Source organism: Dreissena polymorpha, chromosome 3, assembly GCF_020536995.1.
Source record: "Dreissena polymorpha isolate Duluth1 chromosome 3, UMN_Dpol_1.0, whole genome shotgun sequence".
NCBI classification, from domain to species: Eukaryota; Metazoa; Mollusca; class Bivalvia; order Myida; family Dreissenidae; genus Dreissena; species Dreissena polymorpha.
In genome coordinates this window covers 16539363-16555867 of record NC_068357.1, presented here as the reverse complement: position 1 = coordinate 16555867, position 16505 = coordinate 16539363, and the positions used below count along the sequence as shown (strand labels likewise).

Sequence of the window (16505 nt, the reverse complement as noted above, 5' to 3'; positions counted from 1 at the left end):
ATTGCCCCTTTTATACTTAGAATATGCATATTATTAATAAATCTATGTTGAAGTTTGCGTACTACCCCAAATATTTCCTATATCCTTTGACATATTGCTTTTATATGTTGCATACTTGTTAAACAACATGACCCCAACCTATAAACAAGAGCAGACCACTGTATCAAGCATTTTGACATAATTATGGCCCTTTTTACACTTAGATATTTGAACATTTTGGTTAAATTGCCATAACTTCTTTATTTATGATCTCATTTTATTATTACTTTGACAAAACAACACTTACCTGAATACCACAATGGATTCAATCCAAACAATACCCCACACCCCTACCCAGAATCCTTCCCCCACCCCCAACCTACCCCCCACCCCCTGATTTTTTTTTTAAACATCATCTAATAAATTACCCCACCCCACATTATACCCCCCTCTCACCCCCCCACCCCCCCCCCCCCCCAAAAAAAACAACACTTACCTGAATACCACAATGGATTCCATCCAAACAATACCCCACTCCCCTACCCAGAATCCCTTCCCCCCCCCAACCTACCCCCCCCCCCCCCCCTCCAAAAAAAAAAATTTTTTTTTAAATATCATCTAATAAATTACCACACCCCACATTATAACCCCCTCTCATCCCCCCCCCCCACCCCAACGTTTTATTTTTTCCTTTTTTTATTTTTTGAAAGATCGTCTCATAAATTATTGAAAATGAACAATTTCCCCATGATGGCTTACGTTATACTTCTTGTTCAAAACTGCACCCGTAGCCGAGCGTGGCACCCGTTATGCGGTGCTCTTGTTGAAATAGGCGTAATGAATCCCTCTATAATTAAATGTTATTCACTGAACAATAGTCTAGTAATATGTATCTTGTTATGGTACAGGAGCATTGCAGACCAGTGCTATCCACAGAACTTGATTCATGTCACATCCTTGTTATCAACAATATACTGTAATTTCTTAAGGAACATAAATTACATTTGACTCATGTTAATACCAAAGAAGAAACTATGTACGCAGAGAAAGGTCCATCGTATAAAGATCCATAGGGACAAATTTTCTTTGGAATTAATTGGTCTATTAGGTGCCATTCATATTTTGCTTTGATTTTCCACCAACTTTCATTGCATTCTTGCCCATAAAGACATAAACGAAACATTACTCCCTGTTGTAATGTCAAGAAAAAGAACATAATTGTGATTGCATTTGCACATTTTTCAGTTGTTGTTTTTTTAGCTCACCTGAGCACAAAAAACAGCATTGTGATCAACTTACAACTTATGTCCAATGTAATCCAGTGTGCGGTGTCAACTTTCAGCTAAGCTTGTGACCACTATAGAGGCCACATTATTCATCCAATCTTTTTGAAACTTGGCCAAAATGTTTGTCTGTACCATATTAATGGGTCATGTGCATCTAGAAACTAGGTCACCAGGGCTTTTTTTTAGAAAAACCTTGATTCTGCTCTAGAATTCACATTAATAAAATAAACTTAATAAAACTTTGTGAAAATGTTTATTTGAAAACATATTTGAGTTTGAATCAGTATCATGTGCTTCCAAAAAGGTCAAATCTGTTTTTGAATATGGGTCAGTTGTTTTCAAAACTAGATCAATAGGTCAAATAAAAAACAAACTTGTTGCCATTCTAGAGACGATATTTCTGACTTAATATTCATGAAAATTACTCAGAATGTTTATCTTTATAATATCTTAATTCGAATCTGAGTTCCGAGGTATAAAAAAAACTAGGTCACAAGGACAAGTCCGCAATAATTGATGAACCATGAACCCAGTTTACCGCTCTAGGGCCATCATAGCACACTTGTTTCCATAAAAAGTATGATTTAACCATTTGTCAGGTAGTCATTTTAACCATTTTGGGGTACTTTGTGACCAAACACAGCAATATAACTCACAGCAATTGTCACGCTTATTGTTAAATCTTCCTGAAAACAGTGTTAGAAATAATGACAAACATTTGCGCCCAGTTCTTCAACTATTAATCCAGCAAACAGGTTCAGTAATGGATATACACTCGGCCTAAGGTCACTGGCATGCCAAGGAGGGCCTCTATAATCAATACAAAGTCATCAATGCAATCCACTTTTCTCGGATATGGGCTAAAACGTATCTAACGGTTAACAGAAAGTAATGGTATTGGTTTGTCAATCTTATCGCCTTGGTGATGAGTTATATGTTTTTTTATGAATGTTGGATTGGTCTTGTGTCACTGAAATTCAATTTGTCACTGCATGCACTCAAATTACTCTGCATAGGGCATCAGTCTAGTTAAAATGTCTCATGTTCTTGCTAATATCCTGTAATAATGAGACTTTTGATTAAAAAAAATAAAACGTCCTGTCAATCTCTATGCATCCACTATAAATGCTTTTAAATTTCATGCAAATAAAGAAATTACACATGAAACTGGTACATTGATCTTCAGTTTTCAATGTAATTTGCATGGAATATCATGGTTATTTATTTCGGAAATCAGGATTTAATGTTTCTTTGGAAATCTCAGCGTAAAAGGATATAAAATATAAGCGTTCTTATTGTTATAAAAATCATATTACTGCGTGTAATAGTTATAATGAAAGTCAAAATAAAAGGATAATATACAAAATTTATGTCAAAATTTTATTCTAGCAATCTGATACCAAACCATGAAAATTATCTTGAAATGTTAAACACAATAATAAATTATCTTTAATGGTACAATGAATCAAATTCTGATAACTTCAATGAAATTCATAAGAACAAATTGAAGCTGCTACTGGCTTTTTTAGTGGCATTTGTTACAGAACAAAAAAAATCATATAATAAAATCTGCACATATCAGTGGTGAATTACCCAAAAATATATACATATCTTTTTCACGTGAATTAATTTTTGACTTTTAGTAAATATTACTTACATTTTTTGTTTGTACAAACAAATATCCAATGTATGCTTAAAGTGTTGCCCCAGATTATCCTAAATCCAGTTTATGCTTAAAGTGTTGCCCCAGATTAGCCTAAATCCAGTTTATGCTTAAAGTGTTGCCCCAGATAAGCCTAAATCCTGTTTATGCTTAAAGTGTTGCCCCAGATTAGCCTAAATCCTGTTTATGCTTAAATAGTGTTTTTCCCGGGCCATTTTAGCGTGGCGAAAAGCCACGCTGCCCTCCGGGATCGCCACTCTGCCCTTTTCAAGGTCAAATTTCGCCACGCGCCCTTTTTTTCAAAGGCCAATTTCGCCACGCGCCCTTATCGATAACATCTTTATTGCCTTACGATCTAACTTGGTCCGCAAAATCAGCTTATTTGATTGTCTGTGACGCTCCGACTGTGCTTGATTTACTCGCGAGAAGTCAACGTCTAATCGACTATATAAAATTGAGCAGATATAATTTATTACAGTGCTCGATTTATAGGTAGGTCTCCGACTGCTCCAAAGCTGTGAATTAGTCATGCGTGAATAACCCCGTGTCAGCATCAATCAATAATGCCGAAGGCTATGTTATACCAAGCGCACTTTTCGGTCGGCAATGTGTTCTACTCCACGATAAAATCATTACTTCGGGACTTTTGATGAAAAACTCGATGTTATTCTCGTGGCAATTGTGCATTGCATGCATTATTCAGTTATATCAAAACATATATTTTTACGCATAATTACATTTAAAATCACACAAAAAAATATTTTTAACGTTTTTCGTCTTTAAGATAATTAGATCTAATTATTCAAATAATTACTAATTTAACAAAATGCAAATCGCGTATACGATTTAACGTTGCTATGCGCACCTGTCGCTTACATCGTTTGACATTTTATCAACATGGTGGACTATACAGAATTAAATTGTGACTCGGCAAAAATGGCAAATAACGTCGTAAACGATCGAATTAACGATGCATATTACATATTAAGAAGGAATTAATGAAATGTCTGTGATAATCAACGATGCATAAAAATGTTTTAGATCGCAACAATATTATTTATTTATTTGTAATCTACTTGGTGGATGTGTGTCACGGAAACGAGTGTTTGCATATTGTTAGCGATCAATTTACTCGCAATGTTATTTTAAACATCTGTCAAGATTATTGTTAGAAAATGGGATAAGACAAACATGGTTTCATTTATATGTTAGTGGATCTGTGTATAATCAGATTCATATGCATATATTGCTTTATTATGTTTGTCGTGCTGTACAGTTTATTGAAACAGCATGGAACCTAAATGTACATGGCAAGGTAAATATATTAATATAAATCACAGTAAGTTTAATACATCTATTACCATTAAATGTGCTTGTTTATATTTTTTCCACAACTGCCTCTGATGCGATAACATGTTTCTCCCTAATTCAGGTATTCACGGAACGTTTTTGCCTAAACTGCGCGCTAAAATGCCCTTTTTGAAAGTAATGCGCCATGCCCCTTTGCCCTCCTGGGAAAAACACTATTAAAGTGTTGCCCCAGATTAGCCTAAATCCAGTTTATACTTAAAGTGTTGCCCCAGATTAGCCTAAATCCAGTTTATGCTTGAAGTGTTACCCCAGATAAGCCTAAATCCAGTTTATGCTTGAAGTGTTGCCCCAGATAAGCCTAAATCCAGTTTATGCTTAAAGTGTTGCCCCAGATTAGCCTAAATCCAGTTTATGTTTAAAGTGTTGCCCCAGATTAGCCTTAATCCAGTTTATGCTTAAAGTGTTGCCCCAGATTAGCCTAAATCCAGTTTATACTTAAAGTGTTGCCCCAGATAAGCCTAAATCCAGTTTATGCTTAAACTGTTGCCCCAGATTAGCCTAAATCCAGTTTATGCTTAAACTGTTGCCCCAGATTAGCCTTAATCCAGTTTATGTTTAAAGTGTTGCCCCAGATTAGCCTTAATCCAGTTTATGCTTAAAGTGTGTCCCCAGATAAGCCTAAATCCAGTTTATGCTTGAAGAGTTGCCCCAGATTAGCCTAAATCCAGTTTATGTTTAAAGTGTTGCCCCAGATTAGCCTTAATCCAGTTTATGCTTAAAGTGTTGCCCCAGATTAGCCTGTGCAGTCCACACAGGCTAATCAATGATCACACTTTGCACATGAATTAATCCCATTTTTCCCTTAACGCTGTAAATGTTTTCAATATTTCTAGATAGTGGCAATGTCTCAGCTCCAAGTCTGTGTCTTTACAGGTTCTGATTGAGACCCTTGTGCACCTTGGAGCGTCTGTTAGGTGGGCTGCATGTAACATCTACTCCACCCAGGTAAGCACTGAAAATACTGTAATATTATGAATTTTTATGGAACATTTATTTTTATGTCCCCCAGTCTATACTGTGGGACATATTGTTTTTGCCCTGTCAGTTTGTTGGTTTGTTTGTTTGAGTCAAACTTTAACATTGGCCATAACTTTTGAAATATTGAATAAAGCAACTTGATATTTGGCATGCATGTGTATCTCATGGAGCTGCACATTTTGACTGGTGAAAGGTCAAGGTCATCTTTCAAGGTCAAAGGTCAAATATATGGAGGGACATAGTGTTTCACAAACACATCTTGTTTTTTATTGTGTGATTGTGTCTTCCTTTGATGCAAACTCTTTTCATCAAGGACACCCATGACGTTTGCTTCCCATGACCCCATGTGGGTGACACCAAGGTGGGTTTCCTGCAATTAATCCTATGTCCACACAAACAAAATTATCTTTTGGTTCAAAATAATTTGCTGAAAATTGCACTTATGATTTTAAAGAAAATCAAAATGTTCATGAGTCTCCAGTGCTAATTAAGTAGGAGTGCTGGGACATTCACATATTGCAGAATGACATCATAAATTAAAAAAATAAATATCTTGACCCTTTAGGTCCAACCAACAAAAAGTATTCCTGAACAGTTACTCTCTTTCTCATGGTTGATGACAATTTACGGTCAAAATAGAAAATTCCAAACAAAACCATTCATTTTTAAGGAACTTTTCCTTAACCGTGGTCAAACTCTACCTAGGAAACAGCCATACAAAAAATCTGATGGGTAATAGATCAGAAAAAAAAGTCAGGAGGACATTCTAGAACAGTTGCAAACAAATACTGTGTTGGCATGAATTATGATGACATTAGATAAGGAAATTTTCCCAGGGTGTAATCAGTAATATTGGATTAACAAAAAAATATTGTCAATTATGAATGCCAATAAAATGCAATTGGATAATCAATTAATGCTGATTTTCTGAGAATTCATAAAAACACAAGTAATTTGCATTCTGATAATCAATTGCTAATTTTCTGAGAATTATCAATTATGATTGATTTGATTATGATAATAGTCTCATTTGAGCTATTAAACTCGTATCACAGTAGCAGGACATTGATTTTCAATTCTTACAATTTATATTCTCAATATGAATACGTTTTATTATTGATGACCTATTGTAGTGAACAATGCCCTTGACTCTCCTGCTGCCTTGTTCATCCATAAGCTGATATTCATCATGTACGCCTCACTAATCTCGAGTTTTCAGAAAGGCAGTTTTCTCGGAGACGTAATGTCCCTACCTTAAATGGATTTCTGATGAGGCTGGTCATTAGCGGGATATGCTGGCCAGAAAAAACGCGGAGCTTGTTCGCAAATACTTTGTCTAAATATTAAGCTTGCATTAGCGGTATATGCTCTCAAGACATAATGCGGAGCTTGTTCATAAATACTTAATCTAAATATTGAGCTTGCTCCTAAGTGCTTTTACGGAGCTTTTTTTTTCCTTCTTAGGAAAAGGTCTTTTTCGCAAATATGAGAAGGTCACAACTAGAATTTTCACAATTTATAAAGTTCACAAAAGTTTTCACATTGAAACAAAGAACGTGACTCATTTTTTCAAAATTTTGCAGCATGTGCAATTTTTGACAAAACGTGGGGGGTCAAATCTGCTTCACAAAGATTGGGGAAAAAAATGTCTTAATAATATTTATTTTTGTTGTTGAGTCTTGTTCAATCATCAAACATTTATTTCTAATCAACTCATTAATTTGAAATTATTTACGTACTGTCACATTGTACATGATCAATTTCATTAAAGCTGACTCAGCCAACTCATTTTCTTGCAACAGTTAAAACCACAAGGGTACTACTAATTTGTACTGTTTAGATCACTATAAAATCCTTTTCTTTTACATGTCCCTAAAGTGTGTCATTTATTTGAAATGGTGTGATATAAAGCTATAAATTTGGCAGCAATTTGTCTGAGGATGCCACACAGGAAAATTGCTGGGAGGGAAACTAATGCAATGGGGTAAATGTCTTGATGGTTTCTTTCTAAATAGCATCATATTGCTCCACGATTGACAGCAAATAATTATGTGCACTTATGCGGAAAAAGGACATTCCATGGTTTTGAATGATTTCCTTTGGGATAATTGACTTGCTTGTTATTCATCTAGATCAATTAAATCCCCTATCTGTTTTTCTAATTACTTGGCCAAATGACTGCTTAAGTATTTCATGTAATTTACAACATCGCTCCGCTTAGAGGGTAAACAATTTACATTATGTTGATGCATTGTGCACAACTGGAGGTGATAATTACTGTTTTCTCAGAAAAATACTTGTTGGCTCATAATGGCAACAAAATGTTTTTTTTAAACATGTTGCCTTTTATTATTCAGATTTAACAACAAATACAAAATTTGTTACCGATTATTTATTTTTTTATCATCAGAAACTACTTTTGAAACAATTAATGGATGTAATTATGTTCAGCAGAGAATGACATTTAAGGGTTTCTTCCCCAGAGTTGTGAATATTCTTTTGCTTGAAATTATCCGGTGTGATTAATTACTTTGTTTTGAATGAAGGCAAATGTATTGCCTTGAATCCATAATGTGTTTTCTTGACTGATTAATTTTTTTTTTTCTTTGGCCCTTTCCCATTCTGAAGCAAAGTGAAAATGGCTATGTACGAACAGCATAAAACCAGAACAGCCTGTGAGTAGCTGGCAGTCTGTACAGGTTGTATGCTGTATCTAAGAGTTGGAAATGAAGCCTTTAAAACTTGAATCTAGTAAGAAAGGTCTTTAATTAAATTTTACTTTCTAAGGGACTACAAACGCATGCATCAAAATACGTATCTAAGTGGTCAAGGGTTAATGTAAAGCCAACCAATGAGGACACTTGTTGAATATTACACTATCCCTTGAAAGTAAAATGTGCTACCCACATAATTAGGTGCAAGGCTAGGGACTTCTAAATCTCAAGATGAAACATACAGATGTGATGAAGTTCTTGATGATGCTTTGAGCGTTTATTATGGCGTCATCTTTTTATGTCCCCCATCACTATAGTGTATATATCTCATGGAGCTGCACATTTTGAGTGGTGAAAGGTCAAGCTCATCCTGCAAGGTCAAAGGTCAAATTTTGCAATATTGAAGATAGCAACTTGATATTTGGCATGCATTTGTATCTCATGGAGCTGCACATTTTGAGTGGTGAAAGGTCAAGGTCATCCTTCAAGGTCACGGTCAAGGTCAAATATATGGGGGGTGACATAGTGTTTCACAAACGCATCTTGTTTCCTATTAGTCAGAATTCAAACTGCAAAAATAATAACTTTGTAGCCTAACTCATCATCATCATCATCATTCCCTTGACTGGTGTGGCTGTTGGGGGGAAATGAGGGATGACGACACAGAGATCCTCTGCAGTCATTTCTGCTGTGGGTTGCTGAGAGAACCTCATCAATGAGGAGGGATATCCTATCTTCCACATTGTCCATCCACTTTTTCTTCAGACGGCCTCAATTGCGACCTCCCTGTAACATGCCATGGAGCACAGTCTTGCACCTAACTTTGTCTTTTAACCTAACTACTAACAGTAAAAATTTGAGACTTTTAGAGTCTTAATTGACAGATCTGTGAATTTTGAGGTTTTTACAATCCTGATTGACAGAACTTGTGTTATTTGTTTCCCTATAGAACGAGGTGGCCGCTGCTTTAGCTGAGTCCGGTTACCCAATATTTGCCTGGAAAGGGGAGACGGAGGAAGACTTCTGGTGGGCAATTGATAAATGTATCAATGCTGACGGATGGCAGCCAAACATGGTTAGTGCTTTAAGGGCCATTGATGTATGTATAATTGTTGACAGATTGCAGCTAAACATGGTAATTGCTCTTAGGGCCATTGATAAATGAATTAATGCTGACGTAATCCCAGGTTAGTCTGTGCAGTCCACACAAGTTATCAGGGATGGCACTTGATGCTTTTATGGTCTATATTGTTTAAAGGAAGTATCTTTTTGAAAATCCAGTGAAGGCGGAATGTGTCATTCTTGATAAACTTGTGCCGACTGCACAGGCAAATCTGGGAGGACACTTTACGAACTAGCATTAAGCCAAGTTTTTCCAGAACCTGGCTGTAATAATTACATACTTTCGATAAAATCCAAATGGAAATGTCAATTTCCTTGAGGGTCATGTTATGCCTCTTCCAGATCCTGGATGATGGCGGAGATGCGACCCACCTGATGCTCAAGCGCTACCCGGCACTGTTCAACATGGTGAAGGGACTGGTGGAGGAGAGCGTGACCGGTGTACACCGCCTGTACCAGCTCTCCAAGTCTGGCAAACTCACCGTGCCAGCCATGAACGTCAATGACTCTGTCACCAAGGTATGTTGTGCAGCGTTTGTTTTTCTTCTTTATTAGGTACCGGTAAAAGGCTTTTTTTCAAATGAGGAAGAAAGACTAAATTCCTTATTGCCTTGATGGAAATAGGACGGAAAGTTTCATTTGCATGTGTGATTAAGTTATATTGTATGAAGGCTCTTTGAATATGAAAATTGGCATTAAGAGGAGCTTGTAATATAAAATTCTAATACAAAACTCGTTGTTTTTTTAGATAAATACATGTAGTAAAATAATGCGGGATGCAAAAACTTTTAATATTTTTATGTCCCCCACTATAGAAGTGGGGGACATATTGTTTTTGCCCTGTCTGTTGGTTGGTTGGTTGGTTGGTCTGTCTGTCTGTCTGTTTGGGCCAACTTTAACATTTTGCAATAACTTTTGCTATATTGAAGATAGCAACTTCATATTTGGCATGCATGTGTATCTCATGAAGCTGCACATTTTTAGTGGTGAAAGGTCAAGGTCATCCTTCAAGGTCAGAGGTCAAATATATGTGGCCCAAATTGCTTATTTTATGAATACTTTTGCCATATTGAAGATAGCAACTTGATATTTGGCATGCATGTGTATCTCATGGAGCTGCACATTTTGAGTGTTGAAAGGTCAAGGTCATCTTTCAAGGTCAGAGGTCAAATATATGTGGCCTAAATCGCTTTTTTTATGAATACTTTTGCGATATTGAAGATAGCAACTTGATATTTGGCATGCATGTGTATCTCATGGAGCTGCACATTTTGAGTGGTGAAAGGTCAAGGTCAAGGTCATTCTTCAAGGTCAGAGGTCAAATATATGTGGCCCAAATTGCTTATTTTATGAATACTTTTGCGATATTGAAGATAGCAACTTGATATTTGGCATGCATGTGTATCTCATGGAGCTGCACATTTTGAGTGGTGAAAGGTCAAGGTCAAGGGCATCCTTCAAGGTCAAATATATGGGTCAAAATTGCGCATGTAATGTCACTTCTGCAATATTGAAGCTAGCAATTTTATATTTGAAATGCGTGTGTATCTCAAGGAGCTGCACATTTCGAGTGGTGAAGGGTCAAGGTCATCCTACAAGGTCAAACATCATATAGGGGGACATTGTGTTTCACAAACACATCTTGTTAAGTACTTGAAAAATAATGTGACATTTAAAAAATTAAATTAAATTTGTGATATACTGATTAATTTATTATTTTGGATGGCATCGAATACCTATAATATCAGTATTCCAATATTAGTAAATCCATTCAATGGATTTATTCGCATAAAACGGCTGGATTGATTTAACTTCTCAGTTTTTACTCAGTTTCGTATCAAGTAGGGATAGTAAATATAAATTGACACAGAAATACAATTGAATATACAATTGGTGTGTTGAAAAAGAGAAAGAAAATGTAGCTTAATTGTAAAAACAAACTTTGAAAAAGCCTATTTAGGCGAAATATATCAGAAAAGAGTGAAACTTGTTCTGTGTTAACTTCTGTTGTTTTGTAAGTTATATCCGTTTGCTGAATACGAGGCTGTTTATTAACATTGCTATTGCTGACTGTCGGCTAATACTATGACCGATACTGTAATTGGGCACAAATAGAAGAAAAAAAAACCATCATGTCGTAGAATTTTATTTTTATTTGAAATTTTAAAGTAACAATAGCATGTACGCTTACATCAAAAACATATCAATAAGGCATGCAAAGTACACCAAATATTCAAAAACAAAATTAAATATAAGGAAAAACATGTTATAGAATTTTATTTTTATTTGAAATTTTAAAATAACGCTATGTACGTTTATAAAACGTGATCACAGAAACTAAATTATTATTTGCCATTCAATTGAAGCCTTTAATTGGCTCGTTATTGACAATCAACAATTAGGGCCCTTTCTTAGAGTGTGTATATTGCATTGCGCAATTTGAGTAATTCACACTTTTTAATGGCTGTTCGCACTGTGATCACAGAAACTTAATTATTATTCGCCAGTCAATTGAAGCCGATAATTCGCACCCCATTGACAAACAATCGTTCGGGGCCTTTCTTAGAATGTGTAATTTGCATTGCGCAATCAACATTGATAAGGGCCGCGTTATCAGTTTGACACAACAATGTCACATCAAACCTGTAAATTCCAAATTATTTCGGGTGCAAATTAGTAAGCGGCTCGCAGGTCATTTAATTAGGGAAATAACATTTTTAAAATATTGCGAATATGCCAATATCAATTATGTTATTCGAATACTGACCATTCAATTGAATATTCGAATAATTTTGCCATCCCTATTATTATTTATGTAATCCTTATTTTATTGGCATTTTCAGACCAAGTTTGACAACTTGTACAGCTGCAGAGAGTCCATCTTGGATGCGTATGTACACTTTTATTTTAAATCACATTGGTTTTATTTAGACCTTAGTATGCTTCAGGTGTATCATACGCTTAACCCATTTAGAGAAAGCTTTTTATCTGACTCATAGGACAGATCTATACATCTTTGGAAAGATCTTGAGAAAACTACGTGAGTGCGGACCTCCCAGTCCCATAATGGACACTGCTGTGACCTGATTGCATCGATTTCAAGACGAAGACAAATAAAAAACATTTAGAACTACATAACAATTCAGCCATGATAATACTGAGAACTTAAACAAAAATTTATATAGGAATAAATAAAACTCTACATTTATGCTCTTTAAAATATTATTAATAAAAAATATTGTACAATTAAGCAGTGCGAATTTTAAATAAATTAACAGCCTGTTACCGAAAGAAGCTTATGTAAGACAAATAACAATATCAACATGATCTCCGCAGATTAAAGCGTACAACGGACATCATGTTTGGTGGCAAGCAGATTCTTGTATGCGGGTATGGAGAGGTGGGAAAGGGTGTCACCTCTGCCCTCAAGGGCCTCGGGGCTATTGTGAACGTGTCAGAGATTGACCCCATCTGTGCACTGCAAGCCAGGTACTTTACTTCAACATGCAATTTAACAATTTTAAAATTTAGGAAAAGGGAGATAAATGCATATGCTCAAAATGTTGTTCCAGATTAGCCTGTGCAGTCCGCAGGGACGACACTTTACCCTTTTATGGTATTTTTGTTTTAAAAAAAGTATCTTTTTAGTGATAATCCAGTTTAGGTGAAAAGTGTCGACCCTGATTAGCCTATGAGGACTGCACAGGCTAATCTGGGACAACACTTTTTGCACAAGCATTAAGCCCCATTTTCCCAGAGCGAGGCTCAGTTGAATTTTTCAGTCTTGTTACCTCGATATTTTCCATAGCCAAACACTATTTTACTAGCCTGAGCATTTAAGATTATATTTTTTGAAACGATGTGTCACAAGCTAGGTCTTTGTGGCAAACAGTCGAGTGCAAATTTTGAAAACTGATGTCTTCATGTTTTACAGAATAATTTGTTGATAAATAACTTCTTAAAGCGCTTAAAAGAAAGATATTGACTGAAAAAAATATATAGACTTAGATGAACATTTAAAGATAAATACATTATTTATGTGCCTGAATTGATCATATTTTAGTATAAGAAAAATTGCTGGTAGAAACCAATATAATAACAACAATCATCATGACTGCATTGATTATATTACAGTATAAGAAAAATTATTTTTAGTGAACAATAGAATAATATTCAGCATAATAATTTCCTTATAAAAATTTATATAATATAGAATTGCAATACATATTGATATTGGTTATCTAAATGTCTAAATTACAGCCAATTTAATATGCAATGTATATACACATTTCTGATGGTTGTCTTTCATATGTTTAGCCATTTGAGTTCTTTTATGTGAAATAAAGAATTCTTACAATGAGTCTGTTTTTATTTGCTCCTCTGCAACAGCATGGACGGCTACAGGGTTGTGCGTATTGAAGAAGTGGTGAAGAATATTGACGTGGCGATCACGTGCACGGGAAACAAGAATGTGATCACTCGTGCGCACATGGATCGCATGAAGACTGGTTGTATTGTGTGCAATATGGGACATTCCAATACAGAGATTGATGTGGTAACTGCATGCCCTTCTCTTGTTTATATATTCAAATGTCATCGTAAAACAAATACACTAGGCAATTATGATTCCTAATATAGTCTTATTCGTTGCTTGTAAATAGAGAAATTTGGTATTTGGATATTTATTTCTCTTCTGTATAAATATTTGGACACTTTGGTTACATAAAGTAATCAGGAACATTTCACAAATCTTGCCAATCACTGCTGTCTAGAAATGTGTATGTTGCTGATTTCCCTGAATTTGTCCACAGTAAATACCAGTAAGTGAATGGTTGTTGGTATGTTGAATCTGGTTTTTATTGATATTGGATTGTGGCCAATCAAGCTGATGAAAATTTCATTTTATTTGTTGAATAGGGTACAGTAACTGTTGTTCACCAGCGTGAATAATCTTTTTTTTTATGCCCTCGGATCGAATGATAGGGGGCATATTGTTTTTTGGTCTGTCTGTCTGTCTGTCATTCGGTCATTCTGCCCCAAAACTTTAACCTTGGTTAAAGTTTTGCCATAACTTTTGAAATATTGAACATAGCAACTTGATATTTGGCATGCATGTGTATCTCATGGAGCTGCACATTTTGAGTGGTGAAAGGTCAAGGTCAATGACATCCTTCAAGGTCAAAGGTAAAAAAAAAAATCAAAGCGGCACATTAGAGGGCATTGTGTTTCTGACAAACACATCCCTTGTTTATGTTGAAAATAAGTTCTTGTTACACTTTACAAATAATAACACGTTAGACGTAATTAGTAATTAGCAAATTACTCCATAGCAGCATTCCACCTGTAGTGTGTTGTGAAAAAACAACAGATTTTATATGCTCTTGTTGCTGTCTAGTACTTGTGCCACATGAGAAGCATAAATCTGGTGTCTTTTGATAACCCTAACTAAATTGCTGTTCTAAACATGCAACTGGTTATTATTCTGAAGAAATTATATGGCTCAAATTAACATTTGCTATTTAATAGTCAATGATGTATTACAAAACTAAATTGCTATTCTAAACATGCAACTGTTTATTCTCAAGAAATTGTATGGATAAAAGTGACATTTGCTATTTAATAGTCAATGATGTATTACAAACCTTTGCATATCTGTGAGCATGGTTGTGTAATTGCCAGCAAGATATGGATCACAATTTCAGTGGGCCTGAAATATCAGTACTCAGAGAAGAATTTTATATTTAAAGTCTTGGTATCTAGATCTAAGTTGTTATTCTGTATTTGTTCAGTAGATAAATTTATTCTGATGTTATTTAAGATGTTTCAAGTATTCCAAATGATGTAACAAGATTTCATATTATGGCTCGATAGTGGGAAAGAAATACAAAAATGTATACTGGAATTGTATTAACTTACACACAATATAATGCCTGTCCAACTTGAAACGTGCACAGTTTACAGGACACATTTTAGTTTTTTGAATATAATGTTTTTTGATTAATGAAATGTCACAATTTCACCATTTTTAACATAATAAGGTGTTTTGGGTGGTATTGTAGGACATAAATGATGAGATTTATAAGCAACAGAACTGAATATCCGTAAGAATTTTCCAGGTTGAAGCTTTCCCTTACCATGATATTAATCTAATACCACAAAATATTTTTGCTGTTCATTTTTACTGAAAAATTTCAACTCAATACAATATATGATCTTTACGAAGTGAACATTTATACAACCTATTGCATAAGTTTGAGGTGGATATGGTGTATCACTAAGATATGTATTTTGATGCATTTTTAGTCCCTTAAAAAGTTTAATTTAACATACATGCCAGACGTCCCGATCTCGGCGGGACAGTCCCGCTTTTGGGCTCTTTGTCCCGGCATCCCGATATGAGGCGATTTGTCCCGACATTCATAAAAAAACGATGTAAGGTATATAGGTTCCCAATAAAATTCGCTTTTCAAGCTCAGTTTCGCTAACACTTACCACCGCTAATCCCTTTATTGCCCCAAATTATTTATCCGATTCTACTTCTCGTGCGTATCAGTGTTGTTCATGACACCTTATGAGTGATTAATCAGCTAATTATTGATTTTATCAGGCATTCACACCGTGGTTGTCTTCAAGACAGTGGTCGCTTATTGCTATCGATAGTTGTATTATAATGAAATAAATGTTGAAAATGTGTTTGTTTTTGTCTTTGTTTGAAACGGTTTACAAAACAATTGTTTTGTAAAATTAACTCTGCGTTATTAATGAGTCTTTTACATTCAATGTTTAGTTCCAAAATAGCGGGAGAATCTGAATGTGCAATATACCAAAATCGCAACACACAGTCCAATAAGTGATACCCATCCTGTATAGTGTAATTGCGTGTGATTGTAATAAATACAACGAGGTGCTTTGCATGACAGTTTGACCCTACTCTAATTTAGCTAAAAACAACGAGGTGCTATGCATGACAGTTTGACCCTACTTCAATTAAGCAGCGACAATTGACAAGTAACAAACTGCGCATGGAAAAGGGAAAATCTGGGCCATAGAACGGTTGAGGCGTTGTAGGCAGTTAAAATGAACACAAAGACGGTTTGCTTCCACCAAAAACCTACCTCGGAAATTTGTACGGCCGCGCATTCCGTGTCAAGCTGATGTAACTGTTCGGTAGATAATTTACTGTAACCCGTACTTTCAGTGTACTGGATAGCCTCCCCTGCGTTAATGTTTGCCATTGAAAGTAATACAATGAGTATTGTTGTCGTTATGTTCCAGATTTTGTACTCTAAAAAGATGAATATTATCTTCGTTGTTTGCTATTGTCTTATTTAATAAAACTGTTATTGTTATGTTTTAGATTTCATGCTTCATATCAGATGTTTTATGTCTTGA

General features: G+C 35.3%; 1 protein-coding gene across 7 annotated transcripts in view; it reads left to right on the top strand.

Annotated features, from left to right (window-relative positions):
* Window positions 1–16505, top strand: part of LOC127873104 (S-adenosylhomocysteine hydrolase-like protein 1) — a 118885-nt gene that overhangs the window by 95276 nt on the left and 7104 nt on the right. For all 7 annotated transcript variants that reach the window (XM_052416720.1, XM_052416714.1, XM_052416721.1 and 4 more), the window contains exons 6-11: window positions 5173–5244; window positions 8941–9066; window positions 9456–9632; window positions 11957–12003; window positions 12450–12602; window positions 13503–13668. In XM_052416720.1, coding sequence (XP_052272680.1) covers window positions 5173–5244; window positions 8941–9066; window positions 9456–9632; window positions 11957–12003; window positions 12450–12602; window positions 13503–13668 — 741 coding nt within the window. The remainder of the gene's footprint in view (window positions 1–5172; window positions 5245–8940; window positions 9067–9455; window positions 9633–11956; window positions 12004–12449; window positions 12603–13502; window positions 13669–16505) is intronic.